General features: G+C 40.6%; 1 protein-coding gene across 1 annotated transcript; it reads right to left on the bottom strand.

The window, feature by feature from the left end:
* Positions 1 to 2,960: 2,960 nt before the first annotated feature.
* Positions 2,961 to 23,616, bottom strand: CLCN5 (chloride voltage-gated channel 5). Its single transcript, XM_082681234.1, is given in 12 exon segments — positions 2,961 to 3,095; positions 4,442 to 4,658; positions 5,104 to 5,502; positions 6,717 to 6,903; positions 9,260 to 9,802; positions 10,033 to 10,091; positions 10,094 to 10,112; positions 12,944 to 13,150; positions 14,351 to 14,473; positions 17,198 to 17,385; positions 20,784 to 20,883; positions 23,497 to 23,616. Coding segments are annotated over 12 exon segments (2,241 nt in total). The 5' UTR covers positions 23,605 to 23,616; the 3' UTR covers positions 2,961 to 3,004.
* Between the last annotated feature and the right edge of the window lie 286 nt (positions 23,617 to 23,902).

The following is a 23,902-nucleotide window of genomic DNA, read 5'->3' as shown; positions in this document are numbered from 1 at the left end:
GATACAAAATATAGCAGTTAGACTTTTACAAATCCATAGACTCTCATTCCTTTCGTGGCCTGGATGCCTACCAGATATTTTGGCTTGGAAAGCCCTAACTCTCTCGAAGCACTTATTGGCATTCTTTTGTAAATCCTTTCCGTGTGTCGGGAAACCTTCTTTCTTATTACCAGAATCGACTGGTCTCGGCTCATACTAATTTTTAAATCACAGATTATCCAGTCTTTTGCCATTGAGGTATGTGGCCATTTGAGACTACTGACAGACCCCCCTATATCAGCTTTGTTGGTTTAAGTATGTCCAACTGCTGAATTGGCAATGGCAGAAAGAACATTTTCCTTTGCCTCAAGACAAGAAACTCTGAGTGTTAAGGTGCTGAGCTAGCAGTCTAGCAGAGAGCTCTACCACAATTAGCCAAACTTGGAGCCAAACCATCGGACTGGACATATAATGGATACCATACACTACAGCTACTTCTAGCATATGAGTTACAAGGATTCCTGAGAAGCTGAGGTTAATGAATGAGATTTATCAGGAGTGAGGTATCAAAGGGATATTATTCTCTGGAGGGCCAATCGGTGCTTAGTATCTAGAAAGTATACCTTGGCACAGTGTTATCTGATTTCTTGAATTTATTCTCTGAAGTAGCACCTGAACACTGGCTCATCTGTCTCAAATCAAAAACAGAGCCTAGAAGAAACACAAAGGCAAACTTAGACACTCTCCATATCACTGCTGTACTATGAAATGCGACCAAACCTTTCACCATCACCAAATACCAGAGATACTAACATTTCCTGTTTTGCAAACTTTAGTTGGACGGCTGATAAGAAAAGACAGGTAGTGAACCAGAAGTACACACATAAGAACTTTGATTTGCGCACAACAGACGCGGTGGGCAGGCAAATAGCCTCATCTCGTGTGAGGGAATCAGTGGTACAGAAGGGACAAAAGACGTGAAGTTACTGAGTCGTGACTATAATATAATATAACCTAGGGAGGTTTTTGTCTTTTTCATTAAAATGCTAGAGTGATATACTTAAGAGGAGAAACTCTGGTGACTGCCTTGATATTTTAAAGATAAAAATCAAAATAAGCCTTGGCTCCCCAGTTCTAGGCAATAAAAGAATTTCAGATTTTGGAAAGATAAGAAACTAGGGGTAAAAAATCCTAGAATCAGAGATAGACAACTTTTAAAATGAGGTACGCTGAGGTGCTTGGAGTGGGAGGAGAGGCTGTGCCGAGTGACTGCTGATTCTAGGCTAGAAGCATGGTGGGAAGCGCTGGGAACAGACTTGTAAAATGGGAAAGGCTCAACTCCCACCCCTAGCATTTGAGTCTCACTGCTGTGGGCGTCAGCATGGAAATGGAGCTACTGGGCTATAAAGCAAAGCAAATGGTTGTGCGTCACCTCTCGTCCATGGGCTGTAAGATTGTAGAGGCTGGGTTTACAATTTAACTAGCCCTGGGAGTTACTTTTTTGTAACAGGAATGATTAACCGGGCACACTACTCAATCCCAAAGACAGGACTCAGGACTGAGGCGTGGGAAAGGGAGAATGGAGGGGGAACAACAGCACGTGGGTAAAACTGTAGAAAACGAAACAGTAGTCGGAATGATGATGGTGGCTCTGTAACTCCACCAGGTGTCCCTAGAGTGTGATATTTTCTACTGCAGTAAAGGTGGTAGGAAATTGAGACAGGCACCTTTTCAATTGTATACAAGCACCTTTGGTGTCACCAGGCCTTGTCCACACCCCTGGGTCTCAGGAAGGTTCTGCATTTTATTTAGAATTCTAAGGAGCCTCAAGAGAGTCACAGCTGCCTATCCTGTTCCAATGCCTTGAATATACCTGAAAGTACCCCAAGTCTAAATTCACGATCACGGGGACAACACTGGCCTGTTATATATATGTACTTAACACTGGGAGGAGGCATGAGTGCCCAGTCATTTTAGTACTGGTGGTTGTTATGAAGGAATGCATGAGAACGCAGATACAGTTCGGGATCTTCCCTGGTTTACCAGTATGCAGTCTAGACTTGGTTCCCTTTACTATTCTTACATATTCCAGAAGCTAAAAGCACCATCACTCATGGAGGTGGCATCTGGGTAAGAGTTGGGACCTCACAAAAATGTGAAAGTCCTGGTCATTGACTTTGCTTAGAACTTTACTAATCATTCGTTTCAAGGAAGATGGAGAAATCATTCCTTGCTACTAACAAATTCGTGGCAAAGTCCTTGTCTACTAGCTAACAAAGGCCATCTGGAAAATTACCCTTTTTGCAGACAAGGAGAAAATTCTATAACTTATCTTTTGTGCACTTCAAAAGAGTACCAGGAACAAGCAAGCTATAAAAGTCAACCTCTCTACATTCATTTAGAGGAGATTAACCAAAGCAGCATTGTCTTATAATCAGGTATTAAAATTAACATACACATACACACACATAAACTAATAATGCTAAATATTGTAACAAGAACAAGATAACATTTGAACTGAATTCACAGTCTGGAAAATACCATTCCTATTTTCCTTCTGGTTTTCCTTTCTGTGGTTGGAAAAGCAAAGTCCCTGGTTTACACTTCATCTTCCACCAATGACAGAGTCCAAAAAAGTGACTTTTTCATGAGCTTCCTGCAGGCTATAGGTCAGGACGGTTGGAATTTTTCTTGCATAGTTTTCAGTGATTGCATATTGGCTAATACTTATGTTTTAAATTAAAAAAATCTTTAGAAAAAGAATTAAACCATAGCAATCTTGTTTACTCTTTCATGAAATCTTCCTAATGCAATATCACAGAAGCCTAACTGAATTTTCTCCTAAAGAGAAGATTAATTTCCAGAGATTATGTAGTGCAACTGGTTAACTTGTAGGAAAGAGACAACACACAAATATAACTTCACCATCCAAATGTGGGAAATGTTTTTTGGGTACCCAGTTAATAAAATATATCCATGGTCTGCAATGTCCTTCCTGTTTTATATCCAGCACAACCCTGTGATTCTAGTTGAAGAGAATGGAATCAGGATCTTGGTTCGCCATCTGTGCTATATGCTTTAGCACATCCTTTTTGGTAATGATTCCAAGCAATCGCCTAAAAGATAAAACAAGACAAAAATTAATCTGTAGTTAAAATAACATTCTCAAAGGTGACACTTTTTGTGGTCCTTTTCATCTTTGTCTTTGAATACTATCTGTACTTACAGAACGAGGACAGGACTAGATTACATGTACCAGGTAAATGGGACAATGCGTGGGTCCCGAAGCATGCTCTAAGCACTTCTTCCTCTAGGTCTTAAATCCTGCTATTTCCTGTGGTTTAAATATTCTTCTCTCTATATACAAATCTTACCTTTTGCAACCCAGTTCAAATGTCCCTCTTCCAGAACACCTTCCCTGATCCTACGAGCCAGTAATAACTGTGCCCTCCTCCTGGGAACAGCATGTTCTGTGCACACCTCTTCCGTAGTATTTGTCCAATTTGCTGTGTTCTCAGCTTCCCTATAAACACTGTATGCTCCTTGAGGGCAGAGAAGGGTCTCATTGCTTTTTGCCTCTCCCCAGAATCTAGTGGAATGCCTTCTTACATGAAGTACAGATTCAGTAAAGGTTGAATGGATCAGTTAGGAAAAGTCCCCTAACTGATCTCAATCCTGCAAGACATCTGCTACGCTATTCAGAAACTGTAGAGGGCGAAATTCTTATATAATCATTAGATTTAACATACCAGGGTCAAAAACAACAACAACAAAAACAAAAACACGCACCCTTCTCCTCAACCTCCTTTCTTTTCCAATAAAAATAGCATGGCTTCCTTTACTGGATAAGAAATATCCCAGAAAGAAAGAGCCTTAGCCTTGGAAGTCAGAAGACTTGTGTTTAGGGAGTTCCCTGGTGGCCTAATGGTTAGGATTCCGGGCTTCCATTGCATGTCCTGGGTTCAATCCCTGGTCTGGGAACTGAGATCCCACAAACTGTGTGGCGAGACCAAAATAAATAAATAAATAAAGGCTACCACTACTAGACAGTAACTGAGGGTCCTTGTGCAAATCTTTAAACCTCACTGGAACTTGGTTTTCTCACCCTCAAATAATAACAACAAAGGTATCGTAAGCACCAAATACTATACATATACTACCTAATACCATTATAATTTCAGTGCTGCCTGTTCATGAGAACATAGTTGTTTCCTTTGTGGGGGAGGAACTGAGTTATTTATAATGTACAACCAGCAGTTCGCATCTCTCAAACCCACTATCTTCCCCAAACTCCTTTTCTATTAATTATGACAAAAAAAGAAACACATTCATCTTCATCTCAGAGCTTCAAAAAGGTCTATAAATGCTACAAATATTCATGTGAGTTGGGTTCTTCTTTCTTTATCTCTCTATATTCTCTTTTCCTCCCAAATCCAATTTGCCTTCACCAAAGAGCTCTCACCCATTGTGTGTAACCAGGCACTGCCGCAGTCCCAGCTTGCGGAAGATATCTACCACGATCTCCATGGGTGTAAGGTCAGTCACAGTGAAGGGGCTGAGATCCAGGATGTTCCGAAGCTTGAGGGTAGGTGGGGTGTATGGTGGCACTGGAGGAGAATGCTCGGTGAAATAAATGACAGAAGTGCTCACAACTCCATCCTGTTTTTTTCGAGCATTTTCTATTTGAAAAGTAGAAAACAAAAGGTTGAAAAAGGAATGACTACTTCTAAACTTCTGGCCCCTAACCAGTCCCCTCTCCACTCTGTCCTTCCCCTTTTCACGCATGCATGCATGCTTAGTGATTGATTGTATAGTTGATTTACAATGTTGTGTTAGTTTCAGGTATACAGCAAAGTGATTCAGTTTTATATATGTATATATACATATAATTATATATATATTGATATATATAAACATTCTTTTTCAGATTCTTTCCCATTACAGGTTATTACAAGATACTGAATATACTTCCCTGTGCCATACAGTAGCCTTGTTGCTTATCTATTTTATATATAGTAGTGTGTACCTGTTAACCCCAAACTCCTAATTTATCCCTCCCTTCCCCTCATGCATATTTATTTATTTCCATAGTGGATTCCCTTATCCCATTTCTGAAATCCTTACCAATTGAAATAATGAGGTCTCTTCGGAGGACAAAACCCACAAGTCTTTGGGACTCCCGGGACACCACAACTGGGAAGCCACTGTAAGTGGTTTCACTGATTATGGTCTCTACGTCTTCCACGGTCATACTGTCCTGAGTAAGGACAGTCAACAAAGGATCATTTCTCCGGGGTTTCATCACATCCATTGCCAGGGTCTTGTGAGCAAACTCTTCTTTGGCTTCAAGAAAGGGGTATCCATTGAGACGGATGTGGGCATCATAGATGCCCTCCCGCCCAAGAGCATCTGCCACCCACTTGCTTGTCATGGCTGCGGCCATCAGAGGCACAATGTATTCCAAGCCACCAGTTAGTTCAAACATTATGACAACAAGAGAAACAGTCATCCGAGTCACCCCGCCTGCAAAAAACAGACACAGGCTACTTACTGAAGGGAGCAAAAGTATAGGATTCATTACAGTTATGGGCCTGTCACAGGCCCCATCCAGAAAAAGCTACTTACCAGAAACATCACTAAAAGGAGGCCTCACCTATAGACCCCTGCAACTGCATTCAAGCAAGTTTACAGTGAACATGAGTCAGACTTCTAAAAATAATCTCTACAAAAGTACAAGATACCTCCTTCATTCTTCGTCTTTTTTTCATTTGTCTGTTGCTCCCCACCCCCCAATTATATAAGTAATTGCATAAGATCTCTATGATTTGTGTAACACTACAGATACGAGAGGTTCTCTGGGATGTGCAGGCCCACGGTGGAAAGATAAGAAAATACATATATTTTTAAAGTATATAAAAGAAAGCCATTATCCATAAGCTCACTGTCTAGAAATATGCTGAGTAGAAATTTCAAATGACTTTTTTCAAAAACGTATGTTTTTATACAGATGAACTCATATTATACGTTTAAATTCCCCACCATGCTTTTTCTCCTAACTTTATATTAGGAATACTTTGTATATTAGTACAAATGTATTTAACATTGTATTTAAAGATATTAAACCTATTAGCATCACATTCAGTGGCTGTATGGTATGGCATTATATGGATGTACTATACCATAATTTATTTAACCAGTCCCTTATTGTGCTTTTAGGTTGATTCCAGTTATTTGCTATTACACATAATACCATGATGCACATTCTTGTGCAGATCATCTTTGCCCAAATTTCTGATTATTTCCTCAATATGACGGAATTTGAGAGAAGAATTACTCTCAAAGGGGAGGAATGGAGATATATGGTAAAGAATGCTTTCTTAAAGCACTTGAAAATGGCAAGCCCAACAAGAAATGGAGAGTCATCTTTAAAAAAATCTACAGTCGGGCTTCCCTGGTGGCGCAGTGGTTGAGAGTCCGCCTGCCGATGCAGGGGACACGGGTTCGTGCCCCGGTCCGGGAAGATCCCACGTGCCGCGGAGCGGCTAGTACCCGTGAGCCATGGCCGCTGAGCCTGCACGTCCGGAGCCTGTGCTCCGCAACGGGAGAGGCCACAACAGTGAGAGGCCCACGTACCGCAAAAAAAAAAAAAATCTACAGTCAATTGTGTTTAATATCACTCGTCTTTATAATGCCACCTGGGTAGCAATCTCTTTGGAATCAATGCAAACAGTACTCACCCAAGCAGGCTGCAGCCCCAACCATCGCATAAAGGCCAGGGGTGATACAATCCGCTCCTTGACTGCACCAGCTATTGAAGATGGCCCAGTCATGGTGGTAATAAGCCAGCTGTTCCATCCCTACTCCCAAAAGCCGACCCGCTATAGCACCAACAGCCATGCTAGGGATAAAGAGGCCAGAAGGGATCTGCAAAGAGAAAGCAAAAGATGGTCAGTGAGAAGTGATGTGATCGTCCGGCACATGGTAAGGGCTAGAGGACTGACCCTCTGCGAAGCGAACAGGCCAATGACAATTTAACTATGCACTACGCTAGCAAGTGGCCGCAAAGATTTGTGTAACACTACAGGGACTAGAGGTTCTCTGGAACGTGCAGGCAAGGACGACTGCAAAGACGCTTACCCTGATTCGGGGTCCATCAGGCAAGAGCCTGAACTCTCCAGACCAACACAGAACTGGAGGCAGAAATTAAGCCTTTCCCAAAGAAAAAGGAAAATAGATGGAGTTTCTCATATATGCAGACATTTTCCCCAATTTTGAATTCTAATCAACAACAATTACCCTTTATTGACTATCTACAATGTTCAATGCTGGATGCTCTATGGACCAGATTTCATGGGTTCTTTACAACTACCCCAGGAGGCAGGTGTTATAATTCCCAACTCGCAAAGGACCTAACTAAGGTGCAGAGAGGTTAAGGAACTCACCCAAGGCCAAGATTTAGTAAACGCTGGTACTGCGGTTTAAATGCAATGCTTGTAACCACTCTCATGTATTGAATCTTGACCCATTACTCACACAAAAAGGATGGCACATGAGGTTTCAGTTTATTTTAACAGTATAAAGAAAGAATAAATGATTAAGTTTTCTTAATGAGATAGTGACTATGGTTGCATGACTGTCCCAAAAAGGAACCCCCATCTGTCTCCCCATTCTTTTTTTTTTAACACCTTTATTGGAGTATAATTGCTTTACAATGGTGTGTTAGTTTCTGCTTGATAACAAAGTGAATCAGTTATACATATACATATGTTCCCATATCTCTTCCCTCTTGCGTCTCCCTCCCTCCCACCCTCCCTATCCCACCCCTCTAGGTGGTCACAAAGCACTGAGCTGATCTCTCAGTGCTATGCGGCTGCTTCCCACTAGCTATCTATTTTACGTTTGGTAGTGTATATATGTCCATGCCACTGGAAGCAACCTAAGTGTCCATCATCGGATGAATGGATAAAGAAGATGTGGCACATATATACAATGGAATATTACTCAGCCATAAAAAGAAATGAAATTGAGTTATTTGTAGTGAGGTGGATGGACCTAGAGTCTGTCATACAGAGTGAAGTAAGTCAGAAAGAGAAAAACAAATACCATATGCTAACACATATATATGGAATCTAAGAAAAAAAAAAAGGTCATGAAGAACCTAGGGGTAAGATGGGAATAAAGACACAGACCTACTAGAGAATGGACTTGAGGATATGGGGAGGGGGAAGGGTAAGCTGTCCCCACTCTTTTTTTGACTCCTAGGATACAATAGTGCATTCTCAATTTTCTGTGCTAAGAGAGGGAAAATGATGACAGAGATAATCCAAACAGCAGATTATTTTAAAATAGCTTGTATTCAATTCTGGAATATATTTGAATCAGGGTGGGTCTGATGGTCTGCAAATTCACTTTAGATGAAAGAATGAAGCCACGAGGTAAAAAGTAACTCAAGAAGCACTGAAAATCTGTCCAGGGTGTTGAGGAGGATGCATATCAATTCAGAGATTACAGTACTGCCTAAACCGACTTGCTGGCTCTTATTTTCTGGTTTGAATCTCCATTTCCCTAGAGAAGAGGAAATACCTTGGTAGCTGAGTGCTAAAAAAAGAAACAAACAAATGAAAACCAAGGAAGAGAAGGAAAATACTTTACAAATTTTCCTTCCTGGTTTCTTCTGACACACGGAAATGATAATGGGTACTGAAAATAAAAGATGCTGGCCTAATACCAGCTGTTGATAATCTAAATACTAATTTAGGATCACCTGTGAAGTTCTTGCTAATTGGACACTGATAACTGTAAAAAATACATTTAGCTACCTATTGGGTTGAGCCATATGAAATTGCTATTTTAGTGGTCAAAATGGTCGGCAACTTCTTTTGGTTCAACCTACTATCTTGCTTTATTCGTAACTCTAAAGCCACTTTATAAGGACCAAAAATGTGTTGGTCAGATATTGTTTTGATATAAAATGCACTGGAATAAATACCTCAGCATCCTTTTTGAGAGGCAAAATATGTTTTCCACAGAAAAGGAGAAAATCTTTCTACTTGAAATCTCATCACTGAGGTTTGCATTTGGCCTAAAACTGGGCTTGCACAGTTTTAGATAGAGGTACAATCATCTAAGAAGTTATGAGAACACGTGGGGGTAAAAAGGGATTTGGGTCTTTGAAGTTGGATGCGCCACACGAACTATGAGAATCGTACAATATCTTGGCTTTGCCCTCCAAACTTACAGCCACACAAATATCCACCAAGGACCAAAAGAATCTCCTCACCTTCATGCCAAAAGTGAATATAGTGATGACAATTTTCAGTATGAGTGTCAAGGCCAGCTGCCACATTGCGCTGTAGACTCCCACACCAGCTGGTCTGTCGGGCAGCTCACCCGCCTTGCTTGTGTTGAAACGGTTCTCATAATCACAGAGCTTAGAGGAGTCCAGAAGGCCACAGTCATTGAACAGCTCAGAAATGAGCTCACTTGTGCTCATACGGGTGTACTCATTGGGGAAAGCCAGGATGGCAGTGATGGCCGTCATGACGAGTACCTCTATGACAGGATACTTGCCCAACTGGGTGGTCTTACGCTTCCGACACCAGGCAATATTGGTGCGGATAAACAAAGCTCCCCACAGACCACCAAATATGCCCAACAGAATGAAGGGCACGAGCTCAAAGAGATGCCATGGGGTGTGAAACTCCACATAAAATAGAACCAGGCGGCTGTTCCCAAACGGATTGATGGAGCGTAGAGTGAATGCTGCCACTAAAGCAGCAAAAAACGAACGCCACAGTGTTTTGAGGGGAAAGTAGTAGCTGACCTATAAGAGAGAAAATGAGAAAGTAAGCTCAGTCAACGTGCATAAACTGGGGTGAAAACTGGTGCTGCAGGAATTAGAGTTGAGGATGAAAATGGCCTGGAGATCTCTGGCCCCGTGGCAAAGCACTGGAGTTGGGCAGAGCACTTTGGGACTGCAATGTACACAGACAATGGCCAGAATTCCTGGCACAAAATCATGTGCGTGGCTCTACAGACAGATAAAGGTATTACCTCTTCTAGGCTGAATAATACTCCGCCAATAGGTGCCCCAAAGGCTACAGATACACCGCTGCAGCTGCAGCTGACAAGACCTATGATGCAAAACCCAAAATTAGTGAATAGATCAAGGCCACTTTCCTACCTTCAATCACATTTTAAAAAGGAATGTTAGTGGTTACTAAATAAAAAAACAATTTTATATGCTCCATATCCAGTTTATCAAAAATGAAGTTCAATGTATATTTACTTTGAGAGCAAACACTGTATGCTGAATTTTGAACACATGGTTCACATGCTGGTACATGTAGAGGGCCTTCCTTCGTAATTAATTTAGGCATGTACTTGATCCCAAATTATGCCCCCATCCCCAACACTCCCAATTCCGTAACTGATTTTGAGTCTGCAGACCTATTTATCACCTAAATGAGATACTTCCAGTGATGTATTTACATAGCACTTTCTTTATAAAGGAAAGCTTTTAAAATGAGATTTTAAAGGTTCTAATGATACAAAACTGAAGTAATGATTGGCTCACAGCTAGTCAGAAGTTGAAAATATTCAGACAATAAGTATTTAGAGTTTCCTGTACTATGTGCCCTACTCCATGCCTAGTGACCTATGGAAACAGAAGTAGGGGGGCGACTAGAGGCAAAATTGGGGATAGATTTTGAAAGGAAGAGAAGACCTAAATGTGTTTAGGTGTGGCAAGGAAAAGGGTGAGGAGGGAGGGGAAGAGGAAGAAGCTGTGAGAGAGAAATTAAAAGGGACAAGGAGATGGGGAAAGAGAGCAAGTGATATTTCGAGAGCACCATCTTTGTATGTCATAGGCATTGGCGTGTGTATGTAAAAGGTGCATGACAAACACACCAGAATTAATAGAAGGATAAAGTCCTTTCATTGGATTCTGGTTGCTGTGGGGTGGTATATAATTTGTGGTAGTGAGGAACTATTTTTAAAAGGAAGTTGAATAAAATTAAGAGTTTTTGAAGAAAAAATGGTTCTTGGCAAAAATAAATAGGCAGGTTTCTCTGGGAGTGCAGGATGGCCAAAGAAAATGAAGGGGGTGGGGGGGAAGAGTGATCTCTGGTGCTAGCTGGGGAGGACTTTGAAATTCAAGGCTAGAATGACTTTCATCTGAGAAGGATGAGGACATTTAACATGGAACTTGAGAAAGGGGATTTCAGTGACTTTGTTTAGGTTGAATTATGAGGGAGAAGAAAGAATCGAAGTGGCCTATTTGCCTTAATATTATGTTGTAGAGTAGGGTCTATCTACACCCTACCTTCTCAAATCTCTATTTTACTCTCAACCATCTGGCCACTTTGACAAGGCCCTGGGACATAAAAGGGTTACTGCTGATGGTGAGAACAACAGGAAAAAATAACTGCAAAGTCTGAATAAGCAACAGGAAGTGAATGACATTCAAATATTCATGAGTTTAGTTAGAAATATATATGACATCTGTACAGAGAACCAGCCAAATGAAACTCCTCTCTTATTTTATAAAGAACTATTTGAACAAAAATGCCAATTTTTATGGAATGAAAGTAACCAGCAATCTACAGTTTCAAAGTTACCTCTACCTATGCAAAACCAGCAACAATCAACACTTTACTCTTGACAGTTAAAATGTTTTTTTTTCACGTCTTTAGCTTCTGTTATACATTATTCCTGTCTAACAACCTCACTAATTTAATACTGCCTTTATGTCCCTCTACATTTGACAGATAGCTAAACAACCTACTCAGATTTCCCCCTCTCTCTCCTGCTAGCCTACCTCTCCTGCCAGGAACTTTCCCCCTTGAACTATCAAAATGTATTCCATATTTGAAATTTCAACATGTTTGAGTTTCCTTCCGAGTGTTATGGTGAATTTTGTTTTGTTTTGTTTTGTTTTCAGAACAAATCATTAGGTTCCAATTTTGTGAAAAATCCTTTCCAATGAAATGACCTTGGTCTTGACCCATTCCATATGTGATTTCTTTGTAATTCAAGGAAAATAGAGCAAGAACCATTTTCTTAAATCCTTAATTATAGCAGGACAAAAGTAACCAATGACTTGGAACTTTTAAAAAAATGTTCTTCCTCCTCAAAATGACATACATTAACAACTGTATAAACACGAGAACAACTATAGAGATGCTGCAGCGGGGTTAATTTAGCGGGGTTGAGCCAGAAGACAAGGGAGAGAGAGATCCAATACAGAGAGAAACCAATGCAGCGTCCTGTTAGGTAGAAATAAAAGATGGAAAAGCTGGCATCTTAAACACATGCTGAATTTTATATTCTTTCACAGGGATAAACAACTTTCTTTTAAAATAATCTTCCATTAGTTTTGTACTTATTTTGTAATAGAAATAGCACATGCTTGTATAGAATTATTCATAATAAAAAGTTGACGTCCTTACTTCTCCCTCACTTTCCCCCTCACCAGAGGTAGACATTTTTTAACAGTTTGGGGTGAAACCACTTTCCAGTCATTTTCTTTCTAGGTGCATATATACATACTTTTCAAAAACATTAACTGATTTTTACTATACACATTATTCTGAGATTGGCTTCTAAAAGTTTAATGGTATTTTATAGCCATCATTCCATGTGAGTATACATAGCATTATCTCATTCTTTTTAACAGTTGCACAGTATTCTAGAGTATGGACAGAATATTGTTTAATCAGTCCCCCATTGATGGACATTTTGATTGCTTCAGTTTTTCACGATGTTGACAGATGCTTCACTGTCCATCCCTATACATCTTTGTGCACACATGGTAGGATGTCTGTAGGATACATTTCTAGAAGTGGAACTTCTGGGTCAAAGGGAATTTGCATTAACACTGGTAGAATCTCCCAACTCTCATCCCTAAGGTTGTACCATTTATGCTCTCACCAAAAAAGAGACTATTAAGGCCGTTTGTTATTACCTCTCTGCGTTTGGCTTCATTCTTCCTGTATTTGTTGAAGCAGTGGCACAGGATGTTCCCACAGCAGCAAGCCACGTGCACTAGGGGGCCCTCTTTGCCCAAGCTCAGGCCAGATGACACTGCCAGCACCAGTGTTATGGTTTTGATAATCAGGGTCCACTTACCCAGATAGCCCCTAATAATGAAACCACTCAAGATAGTTTTTATCTGCAGGTCAAACACAGAGAGATTGAATACAGACTAAGTAAGGAAACAAGGCTAAGAAGCTATAAATCTGGTCCTCGTTATAGAAACTGCACCTTTTGAAAACAACTGATATATAAATGCTTGACCCACAGTGATCCCAGTTTGGGAGGGAGCCCAGCAGCCCAAGAAAGTGAGAAATGTTCTTTAAACTTTCATGTTCCTTTTTTTCTTTTTGGCCATGTGATAGCTGGGCAAGGTAGTATTGTTAAGTATGAGAGTGCATTGTATGGAGAAGGGGCGGCAGAGAGGGAGGGTGTTTCCCTTACTTAATCCTTACAGGCTAGTATAGCCCTGATTCTCTACCAAGGAATCTGTAACTATGACTTGGTCAGGAAACAGAGAGGGGGCAAGGTCATCCAGGTAACCTAAAATCTCTGTGGTTTCAGTCACTGTCAAGCAATCTAAACCAAAAGTACTTAGAAATAGGGTTTTAGTCACCCTCCTTCTAGCCCAAATCATATTGCAGGAAATGTAGCAAAACAGTTTTATTTCTTCTGCTCTAACAAAGTTAACAATACCACTATTTTTTCAGACCAGAAGCCTGGGATCTACCCTAGGAGCTTCTTGGTTAGGGAGTCGGGGAGGTCTTCAGGGGCCTGGTTCACCAGGAACCCGGAGGAGGCTAGGAATCAACTCCTTTATTTATTTTTAAAATATTTATTTATTTATGGCTGTGTAGGGTCTTTGTTGCTGTGCTCAGGCTTTCTCTAGTTGCAGCGAGCAGGGGCTACTCTTTGTTGCGGTGCACAGGCTTCGCATTGTAGTGGCTTCTCTTGCTGCGGAGCACGGGCTCTAGGCGCGCAGGCTTCAGTAGTTGTGGCTCTCAGGCTCTAGAGTGCAGGCCCAGTAGTTGTGGCACACGGGCTTAGTTACTCCGTGGCATGTGGGATCTTCCCGGACCAGGGATCAAACCCGTGTCCCCTGCATTGGCAGGCGGATTTTTAACCACTGCCCCACCAGGAAGTCCCTCAACTCCCTTTAATGTCCAGGTAGCCCAGCCTGGGAGGAGACTGAAGGGAAGATCTAGAGAGGCCCTAGATTGCCTCGTGATCTGATCCTGCTTGATATTCAACTGTGGTATATGCTGGAATACATATTAAATCGTTTTAACTAAAAAGGATTCATTATTGTTACCATTTATAAACCATTTTAGAGACTCACCTCAGGGATTCCGGAGCCACAGGCATACGGTGCGAACACCTTGACAAGAGATACGGCAAGGAAGGCAAATAGGAGAGCCCAGAGGACATACATGAAGTAATTGACTATGTAAGCAAAGGCTCCCTGGAACAGGGGAAAAAGAAAGACGCTTGTTTTAGCCCAGACAGCCTCAGTGAGGCATGCATCTCTTCTGAGGAATGGGTTTTCAGGAGAGGAGGTCAGAAAGAAAAAAAAAACAACATTAAATTGCTCAAGATGTTCCTTCCCAGACTGTCAGCAAAGCAACTGTCAGCCCACTTGCTACTGAAAATGAGAGGCTTTGTTACACCCAGAGGACACTGACAATGCCTTCTAAGGATGGACAAGAACGAAGAAGCAAATTCACTTTCTAAATGAGTGCTTTGATAGATTTTGTAGTCAAATATATATGATACTATGTCAATTTCATTAAGAGTCTTAACAGCCCTTTTATTGGAATGGCTGAACCTTGACTACACATTTGAAGTGAAGACTGGCTCCAGAGTTCCATTAAATTCATCCTTGCCTACTACCTACCTTGGTGTCAAATTCTCATAGGTTAGAGTATCTAAAATTCTTTGGTATTTTTCTTAAAATAAGCAATGACATTCTGTAGAGACCACCACATCTTTGAGAGAATTTTGCCACTGTCGTAGCAAAGGTGTAGTTGCTGACTGGCAACAAGAAAATGCAGTAGAAAGTTTTGGGCTCTGACCATCAAACAAAATCAGTGAGATGCCAGATATCCCAAAGAATAAAACAGCAACAGCTATTTTTAAAAATGGAGAGAATATACTTATGAGACTATCCCCCTATTATAATGAAATCTGCCAGAAATCTAATTTTGACCACTAGCAAGCATTCACCAACATTAAAGGGCTCGCAAAATAGCTATGCCTTACAAAAAAAGATATTTTGAACACTACCAGATGATGCTTGCTCATAGAAACATTTGAAGTTGAAACTCACTCAAATTACATGAAACACAAAACTCAAGGGACTTTCGACTTTTTAAAACCTAAAACACTATCAAAATAATTCATTGACCTAGACAAGGAGAACCAAAATGCTCAGGTTTTTTCTGAGTTATAATTTTGACACAGGTTTCCCATTATTTTAGTCCCTCAGAGGAACAAATAATTGCTCTCTTGGCCTTTAGAATGTAGCTAGGGAGGAAGAATACTCTAGAAGTAGGAGACAAAGAGGAAAAGGGAGGGAAAGAGGAAGTAGCTGAAACTGACTAGAGGCAGAGACCAGGAGGTCAAGTTCTTGGCAGGAGAACTCTTCTTAAAACCTAGAAGACTCTTTCCCCAGGCAAGAATTTCATTCATTAAAAGGAGGGCCAGAGAAAGCTGTCACTTGTGCAAATCTCTGGCTCCAGTTTGAAAGTTATGGTTGGAACACTTAAACGCATGCACACAGCTCTCAAGGAGTAGCATGGGGGAGCCTTGTTGTGATGGAACAGTAGTTCTACATCTTGATTGTGGTGGTGGCTACACAAATCTACACATGTGCTAAAACTGTGGAGAACTACACACACACACACACACACACACACACACACACACACACACACACACACACACACACACACACACACAGACTCACCCTAAATCCGGAGCTTCTCAAACTTTTCAACCCAAGTACATACTCCTAATCTAGGAGAGAGGATAGGGGGTGGGGTACCCAGAGCAGAGCTGAAATAGATATTCTGTTTTATCTTAAACATAGGACTTTTGCATTCCTTTTTAATGATTGTTTACATTTAATTTTTGAAAAAAATTTTCTTCCAAATACTGATCAGGAAAAACTGATATTCTGGGAAAGCACATAGCATGTATCCTGAGGTTTCACATACCCTCTGGTACGCTGACCTAACCCCAGTCTGAGAAGCACAGACTTAAACCCTCTCACACATATAGTATGTAGCTAACCCAAGCCAATATGCACAGTCAGATATATGTACATAAACACTCTTATTTCTGACTTTATTATTTTCTTATCCTTCTCTTACCTTCACTGAATCTGTGGGGGTGTGTGCCATTTCAAATTGTTTGTGGACCAAGATAGGTACGAAAATAAATTTTAAAAGTACAAACAAACATCCTAGTCTTGTCCCCCTCACTTTACCAACAGAGTAGATGAGGAGTGAGCTGAGACAGCTGTTTTAGTTGGTGGAAGCCAGAGTGGAATTGGGAGTTGAGAGTTGTTTTGTGTGCTTTCGTGTTTAGTAGGAGAGATCTAACATACAAACCAAATGGTAAGAGAAAGGTAAGGAACCAAAAAACAAAATTACTTTTACATCCAAAAAGATACGCTAAAAGACAATGACAAATGAACATTTTAATCTCAAAATGTATGGGCAATTTTATCCCTGGGTTTCTGTTATTTTGCTATGGAATGTATCATAATTTTTTTAATGTTCTAATGCAATGCTCAGGGAAAAATCGCTTAAACACATTTTTAACCCATTCCATCCTTTGTTAGAAATTATAGCTTACCTGTTGGCTGACTCTGACATTTCTACGGAAATAGCTAGAGAAAGATTCAGTCACACGGTGTACTAACAACTAAGAAGAAACATCAGCCTTGTTTAAAACAAGCAAAACATTTTAAGTTGTTGTGTAAGCATCAAAAAACTCCACATGTCAGAAGAGATAGAAATAGGACTGCACTTATACCACAGAGAAAGGCAGCTGGCACTGGTTCCCCTTTTCATGAAAAGGAAAATAAAGGAAGCTTCCACATTTGCCACAGGGACAGTATAAGAAATGAAGTAAATGTAAGAATAATTAAATCAGTGGTTCAGAAATCTTCACTACGTGTTACCTCATTCGTGCTGATGATAAGCTGGGACCAGCTATTCCACTCTGGGCATTTGTCTCTGTCTTCAAAGGTGACGTGCTGGGAGTTCCAGCAACAGTGTTCATGGTTAAACCAGATTCCCCCTGTGCATATACCTTCTTTTAAGTCTGTCATCCAATGAGCAGAGATGTCTATCAAGCCAGCTAGGGAACCTGATTTGAGGGGAGGGAAGGAAAGGCCACAGTTGTCAGAGAAAATAAGGGAAAAGGAATCAAAATAATGGACAAGTATATACTTTCTCATTCCATCTGCAACCTCCTTCTGATTGTCTGTCTGCTTGCTTTTCACCTTTTATCTCTAATGGATTTTACCTGTTATTAAATGCCTGTTCAAGAGGGGAAAAAATAACAACAACAACATTGTCTGCATTAAACACTGTGTGTGCAGGATCTTTATTGTATATGGGAAACTTAGAGGAGAGCAAAGTGGTGGGGTGGGAGCAGGGGGCGAGTGGATTTGACTTTTAGCTGCTTCCCCGGCAAAGACTCTGCTTTGACTTAGAGTTGATGAATACTGATCCATAAAGACGGTCAAGTTTCTTAAAGTTTATTTTATTCTCACTTTATACATAAAACTGAGAAAATGTGAATTGCCCACGTTGAAGAATATTATATGATATTTATTTGAGATGGCTTGCCAAGGGCAGTTGATGAACACTATGAGGAAAAGGGCTCAGTCTCCACACCGATTTGGCTCCAGCAGCGAGGGAATTTGAGTGGTGGCAGGAAGGCATTCTAGGCTAAGGGAACTGAAGTTATAAAAGCACAAACTGTGATGTACATGGAAGATTAGATGAAGCTGTAGGTAGGTTGAAGCCTCCTGAGCCTAGGATGTGAACATTCTGAAGTTTTCTTAGTGACAAGGAACAAATAATATTTTATACAGAACGTTCCTCAAAGAAAATTATGAGAAAATGAATGGGGACTAATGCACTGCGGCTAATAGACTGATAGGGTTAAGATAGTTATAGTACTTTCAATTCTGCCCTTCTCATCATTTCTGCTGTCCAGATGAAGAAACGCTGGCATAAAGAAATTAAATGGTCTAGAATCGTGCTTTAGGGAAATAGCAAAGACATCATAAAATTCACAGCCCCTGAATTCCCAGACTGTTCCTGCATTCTGACACACTGCTTCTATTGTTGCTCTCCAATGCTTAAAAACAAAATACCCTGTGTGTATGAGGGAAAGAAAAATATTCACTGACCACCTAGTGACAAGATATACATTAAAAAGTTGAGGATATTACGCCTACGTTCCAACAGGCTGGAGGCCATGTCATGTGTATGTTTTGGTAGGTGCTAAGAGTGTTAACACACTCTCTTAGTTATTTACATATTTGAATAACCTAGTCAAATCTAACAAATTGTTTGACACCTACTCTTGGCCACTCCAGTTCCCGCTGTCTCTTCCTTCTAACTCCTATTGCACTTATTGCCTGGATTCAGAAAACTAACACGATGTTAAAGAGTTTGGCTAATTCTCTGGTTGTTTCACGTGTGCATGTCTTATTCTACCTAACACTGGTACCCTTCATCCTATCTTCCCGTCTACATCTCCTTCTCCTTCTTTTCCCAATTGGCTCTTTCCTCCCTGGTTACAAATATTAGCAGGTTTCCCCTACCCTAAAGAATGAAATGCTTCCCCTTGTCTATGTTACCATTTCAAGCTTCTGTCCCTTCTCTCCTTCCAGTGACTACCCAGTATCCCCAAAACTTCTACAATGGTTGCCTTCCCTTGCAATCTGGTTCCTGGGTACTCCCTGGTGATCCAGTGGTTAGGACTCAGTGCTTTCACTGCAGGGGCCTGGGTTCGATCCCTGGTAGGGGAACTAAGATTCTGTAAGCCGCGTAGCGCAGCCAAGAAAAAAAAAAAAAGAAATCTGGCTCCTAATATTTATCTGAGATGCTTTTTCAAGGTCACTGGTATCCTCCTAACTGCTAAACTACATAACCTTTTCTCAGTCCCCTTCCTTCTTGTCAGCTTCTGTGCAATACTGGACATTACAGACCACTCAGTCTATTATGAGCCAGCTCTAAATTGTCCAGACCACGTCTCTCTTCTGTGCGAGCCAGAAAAGGGACAGCATTCACACCCTAGACCATGGGTTGGCAAACTATGGCCCGAGGGTCAAATCTGCCTCTGTGTTTTTAAATAGAGTTTTTCTTGGTCACAGTCCAGCGAGTTTATTTTCCTACTTTCTATGGCTACATTCTTGCTATACAGACAATTTGGCCCACAAATCCTAAAATATTTACTATCTGGCCCTTTACAGAAAAGGCTTGCTGACCCCTGGCCCAGATAATCTTTGAAAACTCTGCTATGGATGAACCATTTCTCATTTGCTGCGATCATTTTATACTCCATGGCTCATGAATTATCTCTAGGTAACAGCAGCATTGTGAACAACTGGGCACTGTGTTGAGTGCTGTATCGCTGTATTTCATTCAATTCTCGCAACAAACTTGTAATATAGGTACTCTTATCCCCATTTTACAAGTCAGTAAACTAAAACTTCCAAGGGTTAAGAAACTTGCCTGAAGTCACAAAACTAGCAAGCGGTGGGGCTGGGATTCAAATCCAGGTAGCCATAAACTAGAGCCTGTGCTATTAACTACCATTCCATCCCAACCGCCATCCAATTTCCCACCTTTTATTTTAGCTCAATATTCTAAATCTTCCTAGGCCCATCTTCTAATGCCACAAGGATATAAGTCTCAGCATCTCTGCCTGGTATTCTTGGCTTTCTGCTTTCCCCATGGGAGGGGAAGCCTGCTTGGGAACCTGCTTTAAAGCTGTATTGCATAGCAAGTGTGCTATTCGTGTTTAAGATTATATATTATTTGGAGTGGCTTAGAAGGTTGATGGAGAAGATAGGAAAAGGTGGTACCATCCCAGTCCTCGGTCACCATGAAAGAGTAAGAATTTAGGCCCCCTAAGGGTATGAGCCATATCTTACATGCTTTTCTTTACTCCCAAATGAGAGAGCAGATATTTAAGAAATAGCTACAAAAATCTCTCAGGAAGTCCTCTTCTACATGTTCTTTCCTAAACCCCATGCTTACTAACATGTTAAAAAAAAAGGGGGGGGGGAATTCTCTGGCTGTCCAGTGGTTAGGACTCAGTGCTTTCACTGCTAGGGCACGGGTTCAATCCCTGGTCGGGGATCAAGATTCTGCAAGCCACGCAGCACGGCAAAAAAACAAAAACAAAAAACAAAAAAAGAAAACCCTGTCTCTAATAGAAAGGTTCTTCCTCAAGACAAGCACCAAAAGGCAGTACTAACCGCACCTTTAAATGGATACAATATTTTATAGCATACAAATGCACTTAAATGCATTTCCTCATTTAACCTCATTTATTTAAGGAAGGAGATGAGGTATTACTACCTCTTTATAGACGGGGACATCAAGCTTCCCAAAGGTCCACAAACAATTCCGTTCATGTAGGAAAACAGTAAAGCACAGTATTCAATTCAGTTCATGACTTGGGAGAGGGGCACACCACAATTTTAGGAGATTTGTTTAGAAAGCTCACATGGTTTACCATACCTGATAAAAGCCCAATAAGTAGCATCAACAACCAGCCAGAAAAAGCATCGCTCACACTGTGAATTAAGGCCCATGTTGACTCCTTGCTTTTATTGGTAATCTAGGGAGAGATGAGAAAACATTGATACATTCTACACACACTCTTGCTTTTTTACCTCAAAATGTGCGATAAAGAAACACAAAGACAAACCTATTCATTGGAAATAGATTCCAATTTAGAGTTACTTCTCAAATCTTTGGCTGAACCAACGCCACCGCGAACTTTGAGCTTTATTGAACCCTGTCTTACTGAACCCACCTTCATCTCCAGTATTGCAATGTCTGCAAGTACCTTATTCAGGACTTCCCTATTAGCTGCTAAATTCTTATAACATCAATCTGTTTTGCTTATTGCAGCGGTCTCTTTCTAGCCTGGACATCAGATAGTCCAAAGATGGTCTCTTGACTCACAGCAAATAGTTTGATTGTTTTTCAAAGAATAAACAAACACGGGCTTATTTGAGGGGTTAAAAGTACAATTTGTGGTTTTCTACCTGGGGCTGTGCTTCAGGTCAGGCAAATTCCAAGACTTGATACCACAAACCTCTTACTGTACAGTGATCACAGATGTTAAATGATATCAGGGATGATCTCTTTCATTTTCAAAAACCTGCTGGGAATATCTGCAGCTTTCAAGAGGTGCAGAAACTTTTACCTTTTAGGTCCTAGCCTTGTTAATTTAACCCTTCAGTGCCCACACTTCAAAACCAAGCATTCTAACAGCTTTGTCATTAGTGCTTCCCCCTTCTCTGTACCTGTTTCTTTTTTTTCTTTTCTTTTTTTTTTTTTTTTTGGCGGTACGTGGGCCTCTCACTGTTGTGGCCTCTCCCCTTGCGGAGCACAGGCTCCGGACGCGCAGGATCAGCAGCCATGGGCTCCGGACGCACAGGCTCATGGGCCCAGCTGCTCCGCGGCATGTGGGATCTTCCTGGACTGGGGCTCGAACCCATGTCCCCTGCATTGGCAGGTGGACTCTCAACCACTGCGCCACCAGGGAAGCCCTGTACCTCTATTTCTTATCTTTGAAAGTGTAAGTTAGCTACCTCATCTTGATCTGCAGTAACATCACAAGTAATAAATTACTATAAAATTTTAAAAGCAGTTTAAAATTTCATTTTGACTTATGACTTTAAGTTTCCAATTTAAGTGCTGAAAGTAGATGAGGTGATACTTTTCCCTATGACACTGTTTCCATTCAGATGATGAACAGTTAATGCTAAAAAAGGTCACCTTTGAACATTTGATAAACACATTTTAATTGATTTTAAATTATTATTAGCTGATATAATGTGCCTCAGATGCAACCATTTTGATATAACGGGAAATGTGCCCTTGTCATATCACAGGTGGCTTTCACAATCTAAGTAACATGTTGAATAAGCAAATGGTGACAAACTGAACTCTGAATACAGATAGCAAAAATTCTAAAGCCGTAAGATTCTATATTTTAAAGGCTGCCTGATGAATTGATATAACAGAAAGCATATGTGTGTATGTTCCCAAATAGCAGGAATCTTATAAAAAAAACGAATGTTTTACAGAGATCACCTTTTTGAGTTAGGAGAAGAAAACTCTATGGGATTATGACAAATCCAAGGACTACAAAGAAATTTCTCAAAACCTGTACCTGGGACAACCTGACTCCTGGGTTTAGGTGGTCTTGAGAAAGCCAGTCAGGAGCTCGGAAAGGAATGAAAAGTGATCTGAACCTGACTGCTCAGGAGATTCACTCAGGTCTAAGAGGAGGAAATCATGAATTTAGGAGAGAATGGAGTCAACTTAAAAATCGAATTTTAAATTTGGAATCAAAGCAGAAATAGTAAGGAAGAAAAAATAATCATACTTACTGTTGGCTGAAGAAATGTTCCCTACTGAATCAGGATGACTGGGGCTGGGGCCCTACCTTTTGAATAAGCTCTCTATGTGCTCCTGACACAAACTAGAAATTGTGATTCCCTGATTTAAATGATACACAGCAATAAGTTAAAGGCAAATGACCTTGGCGGACTGCTCTGAAAAGTTTTCACAGTACTTTGAAAAGAGAAAAGTAGGGAGACTCTCTCGTCATATTCAAAACAAAACTGGGCCATAGCTATAAGTACCATCTATCACCTATCATATTAATATCATTGATTTGAATTTGATTGGTCTTGTGGTTTTGTGTGAGTTGAATGCGTAAATTTGCTTTGGTTTTATGGTTGTACAAGAGCTATAATCACGGGTTTACCCTGTAAGCTTCAGTAAACACTACAGCTCTGAGATTTTTTTTTCTTTTATTCCTTTAAAAAGAGCCCATTTACTTTTCTTAGGTGTAAAAATCCTGCTTCAAGGGAAAACCATAAAAGAGAGATGAGATGGGGAAGGAAGATCTTTGAAATTTAATTTGGTTCCTCCCACCAACTTTGTTTTCACCTCTCTGCACAGGCATTTATACCCAAGGATCCTTTTCAACCACTTACTATCGGGAGATAAATCATCATTAAATATAAATTCTTTTCAAAATCATATACAAGATACCTTAAAAATAAAAATATATTAAAAATAAAACCCTACATGTCCAACAGATTCAGCCACATCCAGTGTTGAGGGAAAGAATACATATAAAGAATCTGTATCTTCAACTTCTTCTCCTGAAGTTTCCTAACACTCACTCACAAAGCATCTTTCGTCTTACCTCTCGGTGCCTATCCCGGTCTCGAGACTTCTCTCTCACCCAATCAATTGTATTGAAATCATCATAGGTCCCCACACCAGGGATTGGCTCCTCCAAGAAGTCCATCATCCTATTTGAAGAACCTATTCCTCCACCATTGTATGACTTGTCCTCTGGATTGAACAGAAAACAGACATTAGTACTTCAGACACTCTGGACATTTTTAATACCTCTTTTCTGAGCACCAAGAGGTGAGCCCTTAAACTATCAGATGACTACTGTTAGGGTGTGCTGATAAAGCAGAATAATCACCTGGTCGGAACATCCATCACATTCAGAAGTTTCTGTGGCTTAGGCACAAAACGATGAGCATCTCGAGGCAGTGTGAATGGAAAGGGACGTATGAGAGCCACAGTACAAAGGGAGA

This window comes from Grampus griseus, assembly GCF_964374135.1.
Source record: "Grampus griseus genome assembly, chromosome: X".
Classification (NCBI taxonomy): Eukaryota; Metazoa; Chordata; class Mammalia; order Artiodactyla; family Delphinidae; genus Grampus; species Grampus griseus.
Note: the sequence above shows the minus strand (reverse complement) of the source record. Positions and strands in the feature narration are given on the sequence as shown.